Source organism: Prosopis cineraria, unplaced genomic scaffold, assembly GCF_029017545.1.
Source record: "Prosopis cineraria cultivar Desert tree isolate PC_DT_omini unplaced genomic scaffold, ASM2901754v1 PC15, whole genome shotgun sequence".
Taxonomy (NCBI): domain Eukaryota; kingdom Viridiplantae; phylum Streptophyta; class Magnoliopsida; order Fabales; family Fabaceae; genus Prosopis; species Prosopis cineraria.
This window is the reverse complement of record NW_026555346.1, coordinates 5,640,585-5,661,835: the sequence shown is the minus strand read 5'-3', so window position 1 is coordinate 5,661,835 and position 21,251 is coordinate 5,640,585. Positions and strand designations below refer to the sequence as shown.

The 21,251-nt window shown below is 35.0% G+C and overlaps 3 protein-coding genes across 3 annotated transcripts; 2 read left to right on the top strand and 1 right to left on the bottom strand.

Annotated features, from left to right (window-relative positions):
- Positions 1–1,800: 1,800 nt before the first annotated feature.
- Positions 1,801–4,837, top strand: LOC129294613 (gamma-glutamylcyclotransferase 2-1-like). Its single transcript, XM_054933036.1, has 9 exons — positions 1,801–2,112; positions 2,795–2,916; positions 3,014–3,090; positions 3,323–3,379; positions 3,595–3,651; positions 3,778–3,818; positions 3,951–4,019; positions 4,109–4,188; positions 4,319–4,837. Exons 2-9 carry the CDS (start codon positions 2,808–2,810, stop codon positions 4,468–4,470), a joined length of 642 nt encoding a protein of 213 aa, XP_054789011.1. The 5' UTR covers positions 1,801–2,112; positions 2,795–2,807; the 3' UTR covers positions 4,471–4,837.
- Positions 4,838–5,977: 1,140 nt separating this feature from the next.
- LOC129294322 (proteasome subunit beta type-6-like) lies at positions 5,978–9,825 on the top strand. Its single transcript, XM_054932579.1, has 8 exons — positions 5,978–6,249; positions 6,620–6,696; positions 7,049–7,104; positions 7,777–7,849; positions 8,241–8,352; positions 8,904–8,977; positions 9,208–9,282; positions 9,377–9,825. Exons 1-8 carry the CDS (start codon positions 6,141–6,143, stop codon positions 9,500–9,502), a joined length of 702 nt encoding a protein of 233 aa, XP_054788554.1. The 5' UTR covers positions 5,978–6,140; the 3' UTR covers positions 9,503–9,825.
- Positions 9,793–19,376, bottom strand: LOC129294601 (L-arabinokinase-like). The gene is given in 33 exon segments (XM_054933015.1): positions 9,793–10,100; positions 10,194–10,397; positions 10,679–10,750; positions 11,072–11,237; positions 11,871–12,065; positions 12,801–12,877; positions 12,958–12,983; positions 12,986–13,009; positions 13,012–13,049; positions 13,151–13,196; positions 13,296–13,383; positions 13,691–13,772; positions 13,842–13,941; positions 13,944–13,971; positions 14,183–14,229; positions 14,232–14,307; positions 15,072–15,091; positions 15,094–15,154; positions 15,353–15,494; positions 15,587–15,753; positions 15,872–15,928; positions 16,759–16,937; positions 17,030–17,089; positions 17,092–17,131; positions 17,232–17,285; positions 17,717–17,782; positions 17,868–17,935; positions 18,043–18,100; positions 18,272–18,338; positions 18,453–18,529; positions 18,813–18,896; positions 19,042–19,110; positions 19,335–19,376. Coding segments are annotated over 33 exon segments (2,703 nt in total). The 3' UTR covers positions 9,793–9,977.
- Positions 19,377–21,251: the final 1,875 nt, after the last annotated feature.

The following is a 21,251-nucleotide window of genomic DNA, read 5'->3' as shown; positions in this document are numbered from 1 at the left end:
GTATAATAGTAAAATAACGATGACCATGAAAGCCATGATTTTGGTGTTATATTCTGTGAAAATGCCCAGCCTTTTTTAAATGACCGGGGCTTTCACCTTTCACTGCTTTTTAGTAATGTGTATAAACACACACACTACATTTTTTATCATCAAAACTGACAAATTATAAAAATCTTAAAATAGTTTATAGAATTATTATTTTAATTATATATAATGTCTTTTATGCATGTATAATGCAATTGTTCAATAGCTGAAATATATAATAATTAAAATATTTATTTATTTTTAATAAGATAGTGTCATACATGCTCTTAAAATATTGATATTATTTAATTTTGCATTCATTTTATATTTAATAGAAGAAATTATGGTAATTGTCAATAACAAACATTGTCAAGCATTGCAGTAAAAAAATATAATTGACATTTAAAAAAATTAAATAATAAATAAGTAATAAAGTTTCTTAAACTGAACAGAATTTAAAATTTTAATGATATAGTTAAACCATTCAGTACTCACATGCAAAATGAAATTAATTTTTACTAATTCAATGATAATTTATATTAAGAAGAGAGCTATTAAAAATGTATTATAGATATGACCATTGATGATTTATATGCAATAAAAATCATTGAGTAAAACTTAAAAACATGAAAGTATATATTTATAAAATATTCATATATATATATATATATATATATATGTTAAAATATTTACATGATAATCAAAAGAAGCACAGAGTACGCTATACTAATAATATATATAACTTTAACTTTTTTTAATTATCATGTATATTTTGTCACATGTACTTCTTCTAAGAAATTTTTTGGTGTTGCCACCTACTCCTTTCATTGAAAAATATAAGATTTTTTTTGAGAAGTTAAATGTTTAAAAATATAAGGTATTTTTAATTTTTTAAAGTATGATCATTACTTTTTTTTAATTGCTCATATTAAGAATGACTTTATATTTATTATAGGGTATTTAATAGAGATAAATAAAAAATATAATTACTTAAAAAATAGGTAATTATTATTTTAAAAGTGAGATTGAGTTAAAAATATTTTATATTTTTTAATGAAATAAATATTTTTTTTTCATTTAGATATATTAGGTGAGTTTGAAGTTTGGAGTTTTGAACGCGGGGTCAAAACACTGTTTTGAACGTAGGACTTGCAATTTGAACGACCATTCCAATTTCCAACGAAGCCGGACTACTTTGAAGTTTGAACATGACTGGAAATTCGTTTCGGCCAAACAAAAATAAATAAAGAAACTTCCCGGGTTTTAGGGTTTTACTTTTGACGGCGTCCAGGTTCAATGAACCTTAATCAAAGCTTCAACTGTTTGGTCCGTGGTCTATTTTCTCCTTGCCCTCACTCCAACCGCACGGTTTATGAATGACGGCAACTCTGATTCTGTATTTCTGCATTCTCACGTTCTTCTAAGATTCTCACACGGACCATGATGCCAGTGTGCTCCAGGCTACTTGGATCTTGTCCACATTCATTGAATCTCGTGCTCCCATGCTTTTCTCCACTGCATTACCCCGTTCATCCTGCTATCGTCTGGTCGGAAAAAATTCTTGCTCCGGGGCCTCTCTTCTTGAGAAGGCTATGGAAACAAACAAAAAACGGAAGATAAAACGAGAGGAAACGGAATTCACCCACACACGTGGCATAACCTGATTCGTCACGATTTTTCATTTCTTCATTAAAAAAAAGTAAGAAAGAACCTTTTCACGTACAGATCCTATTTAATTAATTAATAGTAATCATGACATCCATGAAAGGCACATGGCATGAGGTGAGTTGGTTGCCTTGCCAAGTTCCGCTATAAATGTGAAGTTTGTATAGCTGGAAATCCCTCGCCTTCTTCGTGACGCGAGAGAGAAACAGAAGGAGAGTAGAGAAGAAGGCCAGCAGAGAGCGACAATCGCAGCCCTAATCCCTAAGCTAAGCCCTATTCGTTTGGATTCCCTGCCATTGTTTCCTCTCTTATGTGCTACTCGCACCTAAATTGTTCGGAGCATCTCCTTTTTGCCTTCGATTGTCAGAGGATATTGTTATCACGCTTTCCTTCTCGTTTTCTTGGCAATATTCCTGATTAATTGTAAGTGTTCACGACTTTCTTTCTTTTTGTCTATTTGTTTTCCTTAACCCTTACGTGCTCATTGCTATTTGTTGATTTCGAAATGGCGCGGTGTGAACGTTCCATATTTGTTTATTTTTATCCGATAGCTGCTCAAAAAAACATATATAATCGATGAAGTTTGACTGTGATGATTGTCTATAGAAAATCTTTTCTTTCTTTTGTTCTTCTTGACAAAATTTCTTCTTCTTTTCGAAATCTTTGTATCCCTTTTCCTCTTCCTTGTCTTGTTCCGAGGATTAGAGCATGATATTTGCATTTGTTTTCGGCTTTCATGATAACTACCAGTCAACTCGCATTACATTTTGAGTTGTCGTGTATTGTTTTGTATGTCTTGGTTTTATGTGGCTGAGGAAAATGACGAGGGAACAGGGTCTTTGATGGAAGTTTTATATAGCGGAAGCTGGGCATCTGGATACGAGTTAAAACGTAATTATGCTTTTGATAACCGGATTTACCTTCACTAGCTCTTCAAGTGGATGGGGAAACGCTAATCCGAATTTCTGGATTTTCTCTCATTTGAAGTTCAGGCCTAAATTTGATTTACTTTATGTGGAAAGGACAAGTTCTGTTATTACCACCTCAAAATTCAACTTAGTTAAATTTGATGAAATGGTTCTTTATATTGGTTTTTTCTTTTCAGAAATCAATCAGCCATGGTTTTCTGGGTTTTCGGCTATGGTTCACTGGTGTGGAACCCAGGATTTGATTACGATGAGAAAATGGTTGGATTCATAAAGGACTATAGACGTGTATTTGATTTAGGTAAGCTTATTCTTATCATGCAGGTATTTTAATTGCCTACCATATGGGCTTTTTACTGAATATACAATTGCTTAGGCATGTCATTTTCTTTTCGCAGCATGTATTGATCACAGGGGTACACCTGAAAACCCTGCAAGAACTTGCACATTGGAGCAAAAAGAAGGGGCTATATGCGTAAGGACCTAATTCATTCATCATGACTATTGTTTGCCTCTAATGGTCATGTATTAATGCACAAAAATGTGATTAATTATTCATCGATAAAAGTGTACCACCTAAGTATTGTTGCTATAATGTTGCCTCAATGATGGCTCTCTGATGCCAATGCAATGGCCATGCTGGACAATGCCTTACAATACTTTTTGGTCTTTGGCCTTTCTCTTACAACTCTTTCAATTTTATTCAGTGGGGCATTGCGTATTGTGTTCATGGAGGCCCTGAAAAGGAGAAACTGGCTATGCAGGTAGTCACTTCATTAGCTTTGGAACAGTTTTTTGAACTCGTTCTATTCATTCTTCTTGACATTAAATGCGGCTGTAGGTTTTAAAATAATCTAAAATTTTTTAAAGCCTTGTGAACTATATTCTATATGACTTGTAGTATGCCATCCATTTCCGGTTCAGTTAGTAATTTCAACAGAGCACTCAACATTTCCTTTCATTCTCTTTTATTATGTAGTATTTGGAGAGGAGGGAGTGCGAGTATGATCAAAGGAGTCTTGTAAACTTTTACAAGGTGAGATTACGATTTATTGCCCTCCAATCTTTTAGTTTGATCTTCTTCTTTTTTAATCGTCAGCTTTTGTTTTGCTTTGCTTTGCTTTGATCTGTTCTATTGATCCTTACTTTTTTTAATCTTTAGGAAGGAGATTCAATGAACCCTGCTTTAACTGGAGTTATTGCGTAAGTTAATGTTATGCTCTATTACTATTCCTATTTCTTTCGTTACCATAGATTCTTGATCCGGCTATGATGGAACGTAAGTGGCATGTTCTTTAGTGAAATTTCTAAAGGAACCCATTTCAATCTATGCAGATTCACATCTACCGCAGACAAAGCAAACAAATACTACCTGGGACCTGCTCCTTTGGAAGACATGGCGAGGTATTTTTTTTATTTTTTCTCGTCTAGGATCAACTGGTATGCGGTATTCTTTCTTGTGGTTCTCATCTAATTTCTGTTTATGTATTCAGGCAGATAGCAACAGCTTCTGGTCCTTGTGGAAACAATAGAGATTATCTTTTTCGTTTAGAAAAGGCCATGTATGATATTGGTGAGTTATCTATCGCTGATTTCTGTATGTCTTTTCTTTTCTGATATATGATGTCTGTATGTCTTTGTCATGTAATGTCATTGGTGAGTCATGGATTCATGTTGATGAGTGGTTTATGGATCACATGCAGGACACGAGGATGACTTAGTGATAGAGCTAGCAAATGAAGTGAGGAAGGTACTTGGTGTTGTGGGGGATGTGACGCCAAGGGAAGGTCGACTTGCACACCCTTCTCACGTACCTATCCCAGTTCTGCACCCACTTCCACAACCAATTGCGTAGGACTCTTACTACTTGACCAGACCTGAGCTGACTGAAGCCCATGCTGAATTTGCGAGGGAAAGAAACTCGATACGTTATGGATCTTGCTAACCCATTTCTTATGCTAGTCTTGTCTTCTGAATTACCATAACATAGAATAGCGTAGAGCATTTCCACTATCAATTCACACGTTTCTTCAACTAGTGGTAGTCACTGGCTCACTGGAGATTTCAGTGTGTTATAGCAAGCACGCAGCCTACTGGAACGGGTAGCAATTAGTTGTAAGATGAGTCTGCTTCTATTCTTCAATTCCGGCTAGTGAAACAATAGATATTTGTGTTTTATGAAGTTTATATTTGTATTTTTAACAATATAACTTTATTTTTAATACTGAGAATTTTTTATAGGATTACAGATATTTAAATTTAAAGTATTTTATCCTTACAAAAAAATTCTTCTGATAACGAATAATAATTTAGAAACTAGGAATGATAAATTGATAATTGAGATGGATATGCAAGGCACTATTTTATCACATTTGCACAGCATTAATATTCTGGAAGATCAACGCGCACGCGCGCGCGCACATATATATCATATTTCGCAAGAGTATGGGATCAAGTCTCACTTGTCATTTGTGTGTCCGTCGAAGTTGTTAATATATTGAGATCATTATTTTGATTTAAGATGGTTAATTTTACATTACTAAGATATAACTTTTTTTTAAAAAAAGATAATTTTTCATACATTGCACGGCATCTCAAACGACTAGCATTGATAGTTACTTATAAATAGTAGAATTTGTTGTCTTATACTTTATATTAATATATTATTTTTGCCGATTGATGTATTGATTTATTCATGAGTCATGACACAAAAAAGGTCCTATTTAGTAAAATAACAGCATTCAACTCAATTAAATTGATCTCAGATGACCATGTGATTTAATTTTTTTTAACATTTGTTTATCTTTAGTGGGAACAACAATAAATTTTTTATTCCGAAGTTCTTCTCTCTCTCTCACACACACAATTCAAGATGTGCTTGATGTCTAATGAACGAGGGGATTGGGTGCTACATTAGAAAGAAGGATATAGATTCTTTCTATTTCTTCGTCTCTTCATTTTCTCTTCACTTTTATCTCAATTATTAAATTTATTTTTGAATAGTTAAAATTTAATATTTTATAAAATTAATTTTTTAATTATAATACTAAATTTTAAATTTTAATTTAGATTAAATTAATTATATTTTAAATCTCAATTTTTTAAAAATAAATTTAATAATTGAGATAAAAATTAAAAAAAAGAGAGAGAGATGGAGATGGAAATGGAAATGGAAGAGAGAGGTTAAATTCTAAAAGCATTATTTAACTCTCAAAAAGCTGCATTTTCAAAAATGAAAATTAATACCGAGACTGAAAGAGTTCAACTCAACAGATAAAAGGAAAGCTAATAAAAAAACCATCGCAATAACAAATGCTGTAGTTTTGTTATTTTATGTATTTTATTTTTCTTTAGGAAAAAAGAAAAAAACTTGTGCGGGAAGTTGGAACTCTGTTTCCCCCTCAAGCAACAAACAGGCTTTCCTTTGGATTTCATTTCCCGGCATCTTGAACGCCTGCTGGATCGATCTCCGTGGTGGTGTTAGGTCAGAGAGTATCGAAACATTTCGCCTCTCTCCGGATCATTATGGATCATAACGCTGATATCAGCGCCCCTCATTCGATGGGAACCACAATTATCGGCGTCACTTACAATGGCGGTGTCGTTCTCGGAGCTGACTCTCGAACCAGCACCGGTACGCTTATTCACTTTAACATTTCTTTTATATAGTCTGCATATTTAATCTATTTGTTAAGACTTGGAGATTTGGGGGAAACTTTTGTTGGAAGTAGAATTAGGTTTGTGACAGCGTGTCGACTAGAGTTACTCTGAAACCTGCTAGCTCGTGGATAAGTTCTTTCATTCACCGAGAACTTCGTGCTGTTCTATGCTCTTTTTTCTTTTTCTCCTTTCTGGCTCACTGCCCTTTGTGGTTTTCCAATGGATATGTCATATCTTCTCTTTTTATGCACTAATGATTTGCAAATTTTATTTGGAAAGTCAATTTGTCCATTTTGGCTATTACTGGGATTAATGAATGATCTCTTTTACCATCACATCTGCAGGAGTATATGTTGCAAACCGGGCATCAGACAAAATTACGCAGTTGACGGATAATGTCTATGTTTGTCGCTCTGGATCGGTACTACTCCTTCTACATTAACGAGTTAGAGTTAGGTTAATATCTTGTGTGGTTGTAATGCGTCCTTATTCTTGGTTTTGATCTGTTTTTCAGTTTACAATTTTTAATTCGTTTTGTTGTTGTTGTTGTTTGCCTCTTTTGTATTTTGGATGCTTACCTGCTGCATCCAGTGAAATATTATTCTCGTAAATTAAATGTGTCTTGCACTATCTTGGCTTTATGATTATGGTTTTCTACAAGCGTAGATTTAGTTCGTTGGTTGTTTTAGCGTTTGATTTGATCTTTCTCCTCTTTCCTCATAACTTTCTGAATTTTAGGCTATTATAATGGTGAGTTAGATTCTTTTCTGCAGGCTGCTGATTCTCAGATTGTATCTGATTATGTGCGCTACTTCCTTCACCAACACACGTAAGTGGTATTACTCCTATCTATAGTAATTGGATATTCTGAAATGTAAGCTAAAGTTGGAACTTGTATGAAATGGGTTACAATACTTTGAGTTTGTTGTTTTGAAAGTTCTTCTATAGCTTAATAGAGCTTGTCCTGTACTCCTGTTGCACGCTCTTTCTGTTCTGAGTTCGATAATTACATTCCAGCACCCTTAAAGTCCCCTACGATTTTTCTGTTGCCTATAAAGTCAGTTTTGCTCAGGCTTTTACTGCTAGGTGTGATCTTTGTTAGCTGAACTTTATGTCTTGTTCCAATGTGGGTTTTTATAAAAATCCTGATGGGTAGCCTAGGAAGATTTTCCTTGATACTTCAGATGGTTAACTAGTTGCGGGTGCAGTTCTTCTGTCTTTCATTTAAGAATTAATGGAATAATGGAGAAAAGGGCATGAAATGGCTGAAATTTCCAAAGTCCTGATGAAACCTGTCTTATCCTAATTACACTCTTGTTTGACTACTAGCTGATAACTTTTGTTTTGTGGCCACAGACAAAGGAGCTAGTATTCTTTCTCTCTTTGTGCTATAAATTTTAGCTTTTGTTTTGGGGCCACAGGCAAAGGCTTTAACTTGATTAGAAACCACTGGTTGGTACTGATTGACGTTTCCCTGACAATTAGTTTTCTATTTTTATAGTATACAGCTGGGACAACCTGCAACGGTCAAAGTTGCTGCAAACCTTGTCAGACTTCTCTCCTATAACAACAAGGTTCAAGTTTAAAAATTATTTTGCACGTTGACCATGTGTGGTCGAGTTTCTGTCTGAGTTAGGTATCTGATTCAAGGACCACTGTTGCAAATTGTAACAGAATTACCTTGCGTTGTGTCACCAGAATTACTGTGTTGATTTCACACGAACTATTGGTAAAGAAAAATTGGCTAGCATCTATTTTCTTCTTTTTGTGTTAGTTAGTTATTGGCTTGAGTGCTGTCAAGCGTTGCTATATGATTACCAAAGCAAAGCATTTGGGCTACAGGCTACTAATGAATGGTGAAAAGATAGCAGTCTATTGAATGCACTGTATTACCTTCTGTTTTATTTAGTTGAGTGCTCTGCTACATTAATCATCTGGCTTTATTGTAAATCTTCTCATTGGCAGAATTTCTTAGAGACTGGTTTAATTATTGGTGGCTGGGACAAATATGAAGGTGGTCAAATCTATGGTGTTCCTCTTGGTGGAACTATAGTTCAACAACCTTTCGCAATTGGAGGTGCTGTTAAAATTATGCATGAATACATTTTCTATAATGATTTATGCATGCAAGACCACATGTGTATGCATATTCTTTTATGTGCCAACACTTGCAATGCTCGGCAGTGTTATAGCTGTATAAATTTATATTTGAATAAGCATATAAATAAAAATAAACACTCACATTGGCATGAAAAAGAAAAAGTAAAAATCATATTCCTTTATCATTTAATTGTTGATATGTTCAATTCCTTTGATTTTGTTCAAACTTGCTGACAAGTCAGTAGAATCACTTGTGCAGAATATGCTTAGTTCAAATTCCAATCTTGATTGTCTGTGACAACTGATGGAAATGGAAGGCCCAAGCATAGCCAAATGGCTGCTTTGGCCTCTAGTTTGATGTGGTTGTCACTTTTTGGGTGGTATAATTTGATCTGGAATAACATGGTTGAGATATGCATGTTTGCATGTATTTGCATTGTCTAATTTTAAAATTTCATTGCTGGCCTGTTATTTTTTGTTTTTTTGGGATACATGCTTTTTGTTGATCTAACTTCATTTGCTTAACAGGATCTGGCTCCAGTTATTTGTATGGATTCTTTGACCAAGCGTGGAAAGAGGGAATGGCCAAAGATGAAGCTGAGGTATGGGTTTTGATTTTATGGTTGTGCCTGCTGAAAAAAGTAAACTGAAAAATAAGCAAGGAATTGGCAGTGTTTATATGTGGGCTTGGTTAGATTGCCAATGTCATGACAATATTATGTTACTGATATTGATAATGCATGGTAATCAAGAAGCTATTGGGAAATTTGTACAGGATTTATTTTATGTGATATGTTTTGGGTCCTTATTGATGAGTGTCTTTGATGTATAGAACTTAGTTAAAAAGGCGGTTTCACTTGCCATTGCACGTGATGGTGCTAGTGGGGGTGTTGTCCGAACAGTTACTGTAAGATTCTTCATCTGACTTTTTTTCTTGATCAGGAAAGTCGTTTTTTTGTTCATTGAATTGAATCCTCTCCATCATTTTATTCCCCCTGTAGATAAATTCGGAGGGAGTCACTAGGAAGTTTTATCCTGGGGACCAGCTTCCTCTGTGGCATGAGGAGCTGGAGCCGCAAAACTCACTGCTGGACATCCTCAGCTCCCCCGAGCCGATGAATATCTGAGGAACTCGCTGCTCTCTGATGCGATGTCTTTTATGATTTAAGCTTATCTGGCTACATTATATAGACGAAGCTCATTCTGTCCAGCGCATTTATTATTGTGATTTTCGTGGTCAATTTAACGCACGGCAAGTTTGATTGTTTGTTATTTGACACCTGATTCGTCTGTCGTTAGGTTGAAATGGTCAAAAATTCCATGACAGCAACACTGGTTTTGGCCATGAGACCACGCGAAACAAATGCCGTGAAATGCAAGTTGTGAGCATCTGTTTCCCCTTTAATGGTAAGTAAGATTGAATAAAGTAAAATACTTGCATTAAAAACAATAGGGAATGTTTATGAGAAAAACTGCGAACACAATCTAAAGGCACCCGCCACTAATATCTAGATATAAATATTTCGTACTAGTCCTTTGAAATTTAAATTTAGCCTTAAAATCTCCTCCCCGAAACTGGCGTTTTTGGGAGTAGAACTTTGATCAGCAATGATTTGGAGGAGCACGACGGCGTATTTTCAAGTACCCAAACTTACAAGCACCTGGTGATGAACCCTCAAAAATGTAGGGCAAGTAACCAGTGGCTTTTTTGTATCTCTGCTGAATCTGAAATCAAAGAACACAATGCGCACACCATGCCGTTAGCTTCCTACACTTCTGATGTCATGTTAAGTTGGTGTTCATGATAAAATAAGTTACCTCAAAAATTTGTTGATTGCTCTTCAGACAATTCCTGCCAATTACACAAACAGTTCCGCCAGAACCCCCACCAGTGATCTTGGCTCCGCATAATGTGCCACCTTCAACTATAGAGGTTGCAGTGTGCTGCAAGTCTTGAACCAACTGTACAAGCCTATCTGTCCCATCAGACCCAAGTCCGCAAGCGCTGTAGCTGTAATGGCACTGCAAATGCAAATCAAAGAGCCAGAAACATTTTTCTTCAGGTCGGGGTAACCCACTTTGCTAAAGGGTATTAACTCGGTCTTCATACTATGAAAAGGTTAAAAACGAGTTCTTTGCCATGTAACAACGCAATTATTTAGAACGGTGTCGAAGCCAAACACGCAGATACTAGGAATCCAACATTTCAAGAACGTTGATTTCAGTTTCGCTTAGCGTTTGCAAGAGTAATTAGCAAAGCTGCGGGCTTAGAGTTCAACTGAAACTGCAAATTTTCATAATACCTGATATAATAATTCTCCAAGGGCTGAGAGTTGATCAGACGAAGTTGCTGAGGTCAACAGTGCTTTAAATGTCTGCATAACATGTATCATTTGGAAATTATAAATAGCAATAGGAGTATCGAAATAGAATTCACTTGTTTTATGTATTTGGATATTCTCTTTAGGTTTTTTTAGAGCCTTTACTGTATAAAATCCCACATGATTCAGTTGTAAAAGTTATTACTGACCTGACCAATAATCTAATCAAAATAATTTTTTCATAAATAGCATTATATAAATATATATATATTGCAGAGTCAAACAGAACAATTACGATGAACTCTTTTAATTTCACAAATAATAATGCATAATAATAAGACTTTATCAGTAAAAAATCGATAGTGGAGTACAAACCTTGACACGGAAATTTTCATAAATGGGATGTACCGTAGGAGCTCTCACTGCATAGGTACGCTTTTCATCAATAACAGTGACAGGATCATTATGATCAGCAAATTTCTCCAAAAATGTCCCACCAACAATGTACTCGGGAACATTCTTAGCATAAAGAGCCTCATACCTGCAAATAAGAAGTCATAAAGCATCGTTTAAAGTTTGGGTAGCAGCTAACACTGTCGTGGCTATAAGGAATACTACAACATGGGTTGTGACCATGATTTTGTTTTTTTTTTTTTTGGGGCAAATTCACACAATACAGCCATGAATCATTGCAATTACGGACAAGGTTTTATTGAAATGAAACGACTTGAATTTTAACATCTCAGAATTGCTGCATGATGCGCTTGTAACCATTGCCACATCATGGTAGCCACCATAGATGATGTGGTATGCAATTTCAAAGTTAGGGATAAAGGGGCAACTTCATGTTTACCTGATGGTAAAAAAGAGTGGTGTTGATACATAAAATTGATACGGCAAGGAATAAAAAAATTTATTTGATAACGTGTTTTTAAAAAGTTTTTGAAAAATAAAAACAACATTATTTTGAAAAATAAAAAAATGAAAACATCTTCTGGATATTCTTGAATTATTGTTTTGGAGAACAAGAGAGAATAAAAAAAAACACTTATTTTTATTATCTTTTTGTTTTTAAAATATTTTTACAAAACACCAGTTCTCAGAATAATAAAACCCAAACAGGACCTTAACATCTCCAACTAGAATCTATAGAGCGAGAAGGAGGGAGCTTTACCGGTGAGGTGACAAATTGCATAAGTAATCTAAAGAGGCTTCTTTGCTCATCAGTTCTATATTATCATTCTCTACTTCATCATGGTTCAACCCATTTGGAAGTGTCTCAGCCAATATCTCAGAAGCTCTGGATTTTATCATTTTCCGACCCATGAAGGTACCGATTCTGACTGACCCATAGTCTCGCGCCTCCACACTGACATAGATGACCATAAAGATAGGTCAGCAAAAGGAGTAAGGAGGAAAAAAGTGGCTGCTATAATTCAGGTCAGTGATAATTAGCTGAAAAAGAAAAGTAAAACAGAACCACATGAAAGCTGCAAGCCCGCAACTCCAAAAGAAGTTAATGAATAGAGAACATTATTTGCTGAAATTACTTGTAGTAATATCAACAGGTCCCATTGTTCTGTGGATATTCTTAATCCAAAAAAGAAGTTAATGAATAGAGAACATTATTTGCTGAAATTACTTGTAGTAATATCAACAGGTCCATTGTTCTGTGGATATTCTTAATCATAATTTTAAATCATTAGAGAATAGGGAACAATTCATTAAGAATTCAGCTGCCAGTTGTTTCCTGATTGGTGCCATGAAAGCTCGTTTGTTCTAGGGTGAATTGCACTGCCTGGGTATGTCCTCTCTTATTCAAGTGCTAAATCTTACCATTCAGGCCAATCTTGAATGCCAGAACTAGTGGCATTTTAGTTGAATTATCCTATGAAGGCATTTAAAATCGTCTTGCTAGCGCCAGCTAAATACAGAGTCCAAATACATTTGTTCCTAACTTCTTTACACTAGTGAAACTCGGATCAGAACATTGGCTTCAAAAGTCTTGGTTATAATTGTCAGCTGATGTCTTGAAACATGGCATTAAAAATTACAGGCAGGGTCCAACTGTGGCAGAAAAGCACAATAGGAAAATTTCAGCTACCTGTGTTTTATTCCAGAATCGATTCCCCAGAACCGGATGTGATTGGGAATTTCTGCTAGGCCAACAATTTCTGCAGGCTGCGCCAATAACAAGCAGTACATAAAAATCTTGTTAAAAATTAAAAAAAATAATTTATTTAGTTTGAACAGATGCCTACCTGGCAAATCATCGCAAGAAGCTTGTGGCTTCACCACATGCTGAAGCCATTGATCCATGACGCCACATGGAGCTCCAACAATGTGATTTTCCCCTAATGAATGTTCAAAAAAAAAAAAATAATTTCAAAATAATCATTCTAGAGGAAATTTGTAGCACCTAATTGGAATTAATTAGACTGAAGAAGATGTCATACCTTCTGGCAGAGCAACGCCAGATCCCTTGGGCTAATATTCAATCCTGTATAACAGTAATAATTTATGCAGCTATGTTCAGTTAATCTAAAAGAAAAAGTAAAATAAACTATAAAATGTTCCCAGGAAAAATAAAATTGATTACCATGAGAAACTGCTATAGCATGCATGCTAGCAACCTCCACAGATGCAGAAGATGAAACACCTTTTCCTTCTGGAACAGCAGAAGAAACCTGTACAATTTTGTCCAATATTTAGATATTAGCAAAGTAGATGTAGATAGAATGGCAGTTATATTTCATCTAAATGCTTTCTTTTCTTTTTTTTTTTTTTCTTTTGGAAGTATAAAGGTGTGACAACTTCATGCAAAATACATATTGTGAATAACCCTACCAAATATACTACACCATGAGAAATTACACGAATCTCACAGAATTATATTATCTACAATTATAGCAAATTGTCTCAGCCATCAGTAAGATATTTTGCGTTCTTTTGTAAACGTAATTATAAGCTACAAAGGTGGAGAATGATAACTACCAGCATGCTGATACTATCTTCAAAACGTATGCCCAATTCATTCATCAAGACCACAATCGCTCCAGCAATATATGCTGCCCACCTGTTGCAGTAATCATATTAATAAATAGAATGCTAGAAGCATACAAAATCAATTGTAAATGCTACATACTTTTGGGAAGGATCTTGAGCAAAGAATTTTCTTGCTTTTTTGTATGAGATTGGCTTCTCTCCATCCATAAAATCAGACAAATCCATGTCAAAGGTTGGCCTCGATTGCTTAATTCTGAGCCAAATGATACCTGAGGTAGTGCAAATTTTATGAAATGATCAATTAGAAGGATCAAATCTTATTTCCAAGATTCAAAGAAATAGCTAAAACATTATTTCCGTTTCAGTAGATAACATTTTCTCATAAATGTTCACATCAGTTATCATGCATCAGCCTGAGCATAATTCGTCAGCCTATTCGTGATAGAACTAACGAATAATTTCACGTCATTTTGAACATACAATTTGCAAAACAGCAGTTGGTTTATCCCCTCTGGCATTCTGTCGAGCTGAGCATGCTTCCACAGCCGATGCTTACTCGGGTGGTTCCTTTGAAGAGCAACATGGCAGGCTTCTCTTATTGGCATCTACATTAAAATGAAATTAAAGAAAAATAGATGTAAGAGGGGAATGAGAACCTGTCCAGAAATTTCAGAAATATATTTCCAACTTCAATAACATTCTCAGAATTGACCATATTCATTTAAAATAAAGTATTTGATATTCTTTTTGTATGCTTTACCATACTATTCGTAATAGATTAGTAAGTACTGAGCATTGGCATGCTAGATTTGTTATGCTATAATAGTAGTCATCGTTAATCTTATATGTCTCTTTCTTAAAAAAAAAAAAAATTGCATTGTTTAAAGTCTCTTTTTATCCCAAAAGAAAATGTCATCTATCTCTTTTTGACTTCATTGCTTGTCTTTAAATGCTATAAGTGTCAACAAATTCTCCTTTAATTTTGCAATATTTAAGAACATCAAATTTATTACAAATGTATAGGGAAGCTTCTCAGTTTAGTGTCCTTTGTTAGTCTGCACATTTTTTGGAAAATGCACTTCTTCATCTGTACAAGATGTATGTTTCTCGTTTACTTTAGCTTCTATAACAGAAAATGCTGACTCAGAATATGGATTAATGTTGCCAAAGGGCGATGCAATTCTTCTTTAGCTGACAGGACTACCAGAACAATCTTATCTTCTGCAGGATGCAATAGTTGAATTTACTGAAACTAACTTCAGTTTGAAGGTTTCAATAAACTACACAAGCACATGGTTGACAGTCAAATATTAACATAAGGCAATCAAATGCAACTCAAAATTAAAATCTTAAGCAAATAAAAGACAACCTGCAGGACAAGGCTTCCGAGTAGTCAGCAATTCCACCCATGACATCTAACCTTCCAGGAGCTCTTGTCACAAAAATCTCTTCCTGTAAATTGAACGGAAGATAAATAAATTCCAGCATACAAAGGCATTTGAACCTAATAATTTATTTCACATCATGCAAATAAATGATTATTCAGTAATCCTTTTTTTAGAAGGTAGCTTGTAGCTACTGAGACAAATCGATTTAAAGGGAAAAAGAGACATATCAAAAAAACTAATTTTCAGATGAAATAAACAAGACCTCCAAGTTGAAGAGGCTAGCAGCAGCCTTGCGCTCCCGTGTTGTGTGTTTCTCATCCAGTTCAGATAAGGTCTTTAAGAAAGCCACAGTATCCGGAAGACCTTGAACATCTCCGTGAAGAATCTCAAAATGCTCGTTGTGCCTGAACATTTATATGTAGTTGGGAAATGTTACCTAGGCTAGCTATAACCATGAATACAATTATCAAGGCACAAAAATAGAAGTGATACTCACGAGCTGAATATGGAGCTTTCATCATCCACTAAGGAAGGTGGGGATGAGTGCGCAAGTTGATTCTCAGCAATTGCATACCAATCTGGGATTGCAATATCTCGTCCAGGGGACCTTTGTAGTTGATACCCAAGAACTATAGCATCACGCAATCTTCTTGCACCACTAAGCTATATTTTGCATAGTTAATATGTAAGTTTGATTTTTTCTCCAAAAATTTGAGAAACAAAAACAATAAAGATGTGGCCACAGCTTGAAAAAGCAGTTACTGCAGGACTTTTCCTGTACCTTGTCTGATGCATAATTTTTCCCAAAAGCTGTTTCCTGCAGAATGTAGGCTGCCACCTATATTTTTAAGACATTTATGAACAAGCCATCAATAGTTGGAAGGGAAGGAATCTAAAATTAGGTTAAGACAAAAAAAAAAATTCAAATGAACGGTAAGTTGTCATGAAAGGACAGTGACAATGAAATTGAAAATGAAACACTCCAGGGTCTCATTTAAATTGCACAATACAGATAGCAAATCCAGAAATTTCGTCTCATAGAGTAGGTATTCAGAAGTTGCAATGCTAGATACCTAAAGCTTGGTGTTAGCGTATTATAGGGCGCCTAAATAAAGAACCCTGCAAACAATTCCGGATTCTGATACTGCATTTTAAATCTCTTACAGTATATGCTAGGTTGATTTGGCTATAAATGTCAGCTTTTTGAGGCCCATTAATGACTTGGTCTCCATGGTCAAAATTGCATTGTTCGAAACTTCAACACGTACATTGACAATGAGATTACCAACAGCTAAAAAAGACACAATGGTAACAATGTTGCAAAACATATAAATGGTAGAAACTCCAATTATTTCTAGGGAGTAATTTATCAATATCAGCTTCATCTCTCTGCCCTAGTGCTTACTTATATAACTTCCTTTCCCCCCTGCTCTATGATTAATAACAAATCATGTGTTTCTTTCATGCTGATGCATTCAAGACTTTTGAAGAGTCAACAATGCAAGAGAAAGTATGCACCTCCCACCATTTATGCCACCTTCATAGCACGGTTTCAAAGTCATTGCACGTTCAAGATAAGGTTTCCAATGACCAGTGAGTAAATCCCTTCGAATCATTTCAACGCCACTTTGATAATGCTAAGTAAAGACATTTAACAAGAATACTTACTTGTAAGGCTTCTGATATGAGGAAGATAACAAAAAGTGAATGCACACCAGCCTGGGAAAGCAGGAGTACCTCAAGCATATTTCTCAAAAAGGGTTCTTCATTGAAATAGTCTCTCCGAACAAAGACAAAAGGACACTTGAATGCCAGGGCTTCACTAACAGTGCCATATCCAATTTTTCCTGAAATGACAAGCAATAAGTGTCCTCAGTCAGAGGTTAAAATGTTCTTAGATGTTAAAAGTTCTTCAAGGTTATGGATGTTTCATACGAACCGAGCATACAGTCAGAGGCTGCAATGATGTCAGGTGTATATGCATTTTTGGCAAGTTTTTTAAATTTGGTGGAAGGTCCTGGCTGTCAGAAGCACCACAAACCTGGCTCACAACAGCAAACCATCAACAAATAATACATAAGAGTATAATGGGCAAGGAAAATTTAAATAGAAAAATATATGAAGCAAAATCGTTTATGTACCAGGCACAACCAGCCAGAAGGTAAGAACTCCTCCTTCAACTTCCATCCTGATGGCTGGAACAATCATAAAGACAGAAGACATCAGAGATATAGATATAGATATAGATATATATTAGGTCATTTCATCAGTTTATTCTCAGATGTTAAGATAAGTGAGCAGAGAGAGATGAAGAACTTCAGAAATAAAAGTTTCTTTGAAGTCAACTACACCAGAATTCAGCGTCCAAAATTGTGAAAGATTTTTTATCAGGAGATTTTTATTAGAACATAAACCATGGCATTGTGATGATCGTAAGCAAATAATAACAAACACAATGAAGATACTTAGGAATTCAAGCATCATTTATTTACATTTGAAATTCAAGCATGAAGAAGAAATCAAGCACATGCATTCAATAGAACAAAAAGAGAGATAGAGGAGAAGCATATTTTATCACCAACAAAAATAATTAAGCTCTGGTCCTCAGAGGAATTCAAGCAATCACCTGGCCACCAAAGTTGAGGATGACTACCTTCACATCGTCATCTGTTATACCGAGTTCCTTCCTTACCTTCAATAGCATAATTAAAAGATTGTGAAAACTTGGAATCACATAATCATATAGAAGAGCTGCACCAAGGTTTCTGAGGCAGTACCTCTTTTCGAGATTTGTGCAACCTTCTCACAACCAGAGGCACATCAATAACATCACGAAAAGCAGGCACTGCAGATATAAGAGATTCCAGGGATTGGTTCAATTATTTCCAACAGCAAACAAATAAAAAATTGATAAAATGTTAGGCAATGGTATGAAATTGTGAGCCAACATACTTGGGCAATATCCTGGAAGGCGGATTAGGAATTCGCAATGAGAATAGTCCTCTGCTATCTGCCTCAGATTTTATGCAACTAATATTAATATATTTGAAATACATATGGAGAAAGTTAATGCAAGATCAATTCCCAGTTTAAAAGTTTTGCTCATGTTCATTTTATTCAAGAACTTGTCACCCCATCCATCTGATTAATTTATATGCTCTATCAAGGGAAGTGTTATAACCTGCCAAACTATTGAACGATGATGATAGCCAGCAGCCATGACATATTCCGCATAGATGAAGTCCCAGCTGATATTACGAACACATGCAATGAGGTTAATTATTCACAGTTCAATAATCAAAATTAACAGACACAAGAAGCTAATACTGAGCATTTGATTAACTTGCAGTCACAAAAGTTACCTGAAATTGGTCACACAAACAGAACGAATTCCAGCTTCTGCAGCCGCGCGACATGCGACTGGGACTACATCAGAGACCTTTTTTTTTTTATAATTAGCAACAGAAGACCAACCAAATAAATATATTCTATTGAAGGAAACTCTAAACAGAAAAAGATTTGCAAAATCATGTCGTTTCATTCTATTTGTTAGTTCATCACCATAAGTAAAGCAGTATTCCGCCGAACAGATTTCATAACAGAATAATTCTGAGGAAACATTATCTTTCATTTCTCTTTTCCGTTTTGCTGTTTATCAATAAGGGACGGACATTTTTTTTACCAGAAAACAAGGGAAAAAGCATTGAAATTTTTTAAAGTACCACTAAGTCGGCTTTGATGGAGTTTAGCCACTCTGTTTCCTTTTCCAAGATACTAGCACGGGGCTTGACGGCAGTTTCAGAGTACTGACATAGCATAATAGGAACAAGAAATCATAAGAGGGAAAAAATTAAAAACTAGAAGAATATGTAATAACGGCGCCAAATAAAAAAAGATATAAAACTGGAAGAATATGTGATAACCATGCAATGAAGAATGATGCTTCTGTACCTTCTCCAAAGATGCAAGGCGATCGACGGTCAATGCATCTGCCTGAACAGCTCCACAGTCCAAAAGCACCTAATTTTACATTTGGAAAATTGTTTAAAACAATAAAGAATTAGACTTAACAAATACAAATCTCGCAATCACAAAATTGATTCATCGAATATGCATTCGAAAGCATATACGAATATAGCTATCTTGATCCGCTTCCTTTCGTTTTATATAATACGTTTCATTCAGGTAACATTCGACAGATTTACGCAGTCAATGTGATGTCTTCCAAAACTATAATATCATACAGGTCTCCATTTTCGTGTTTGGAGTGACTTTAGATAGATCATACTGACCTTGCGAATGAAGAGCGAGGAGATTGAATATCAGAGGTGAACACAAAGTCAGGAGCGCCAGTGACCACGTGGACGTCATGCCCGGCAAGAATTAGATGCCGCACCACCTGCGGGTCCAGAGTGGAAAGTTAAAAAACCAGATCGCATGCAAGCCTCAGCAACACAACGAAGCAATATGTCTTAAACGGAGAATAAAAAAGTGAATCTCCCTTTTCAAAGAAGAATTCCATTGTCCAGAAGCGAAATTGCAAAACCAGAGGGGAAAAAACCCGAATTCCGGTAATGTGAAAGTCAAAAGGTGCCCATTGAGCTGAAAGTGACATGAAAACAGAAAAGGATGAAAGAATAAAAAATGAGACCTCGGCAACACGGGTGGCATGGCCAAAACCATGGCCGTAACATAGTAAGCGAAGACCAGTGCTTCCTGGAAGCCGAGACTGCATCACTTCTTGTTCGATCCTCATTGTCTCTCTTTGAAGCGAACTCTATCGAAGTCTGAAATCAACTCGAAGGAGGATGATTTGTTTTGTGGTGATCACGTAGAATAGGAAATTCGAAGTACACATTATATATATATGGGAGGAGGAGGAGGAGGAAAAGATTGCGATTCGGATGCCCAAAAATTGGATAGGGATGACGGGGCAACCCAGTTCCGTGTACAAAAAGATTCTGTTGGTACGAGCCTGGCTATGCACTATATTGAGCTAAACACGGGTGGATTGTTTCAGATTTTTCTCCCGTGTTTTATTTAGATCATTAGATGAGCTTAGATAGATAATTTTAGATTAAGATTGCATTGTTATTTTTATTTTATAATTTTGCTATAAAATGAATATAATATGATATAAAATGAACACGATTTTTACTTATGATATTCAAAACTAATTGTAATTTTATTGAAGACATATAACAAAAAGAATAAATTATCTCAAAATATTTTACATAAAATACAGTCAAAAAAAATGAAACGAATAGATTAAAGGATTTTCTTAAGATTGACGTTAAATAAAATATTGCAGCATCGCCCAACTTTATAGTCCATCTATGACCATTGTACCATAGCTTTCAATAATTGAGATATGTATACAGCTTTTTTATATATAAAAAAGGAAAAAAAAGGCTGAGATATAAAATAGAAGCAGTATTTCTATGCTCCTTTCTCATAGGAACATATTAAAAAAAACAGAGAGAGAGAATGGCAAATAAAAACTTTGTAAAAATATCAATGTTAAATTAAAAATTTTAACACTAAAAATTATGAAGGAATACTGAAATTTAGAATGTCAGTATTTAAATATTTTAATTTGACACTAATATTTTTACAAAATCTTATGTGTCGTTAAAAAAAAATCCTCGAAACTCTTTTATGTGATTGTAGATAACAAAAAAAAATTATCTTCTTCTTTATGATAGGAAACAAGTAGGGAAAAGGATCGTGAGCAAAATGAATAATCTCATAATTTTTTCCGTTTTATGCTTTACCTTTCCATTTTGATAGCGAACACTTATCATGTTCTACCGTAAAAAGAAATAAACATTTAAATCAAATTCATTTTTGCTTTTACTATATCATCGTATGTGCTAAAAAATGAATGAACATCTATTACGTTAAGGTAAGTTATGATTATTTTCTAAACACGAATAATAAAAAATTATTAACGGAAACGAATAATTGACAATCAATAAATTACCAGTTAACATTAACAATTATAACAATTAAAAATTTAAAATTTTAGTAAAAATAACCAATTGGCGCCAATTCATTTAAGATGGACTAATGGTGGATATTGTTGATTCGTAGATCAACATTGCGACAACCCACAACAAGGCAACCATAGATTCGTGGGCTGTCATAGTGCGGCCCAAAAA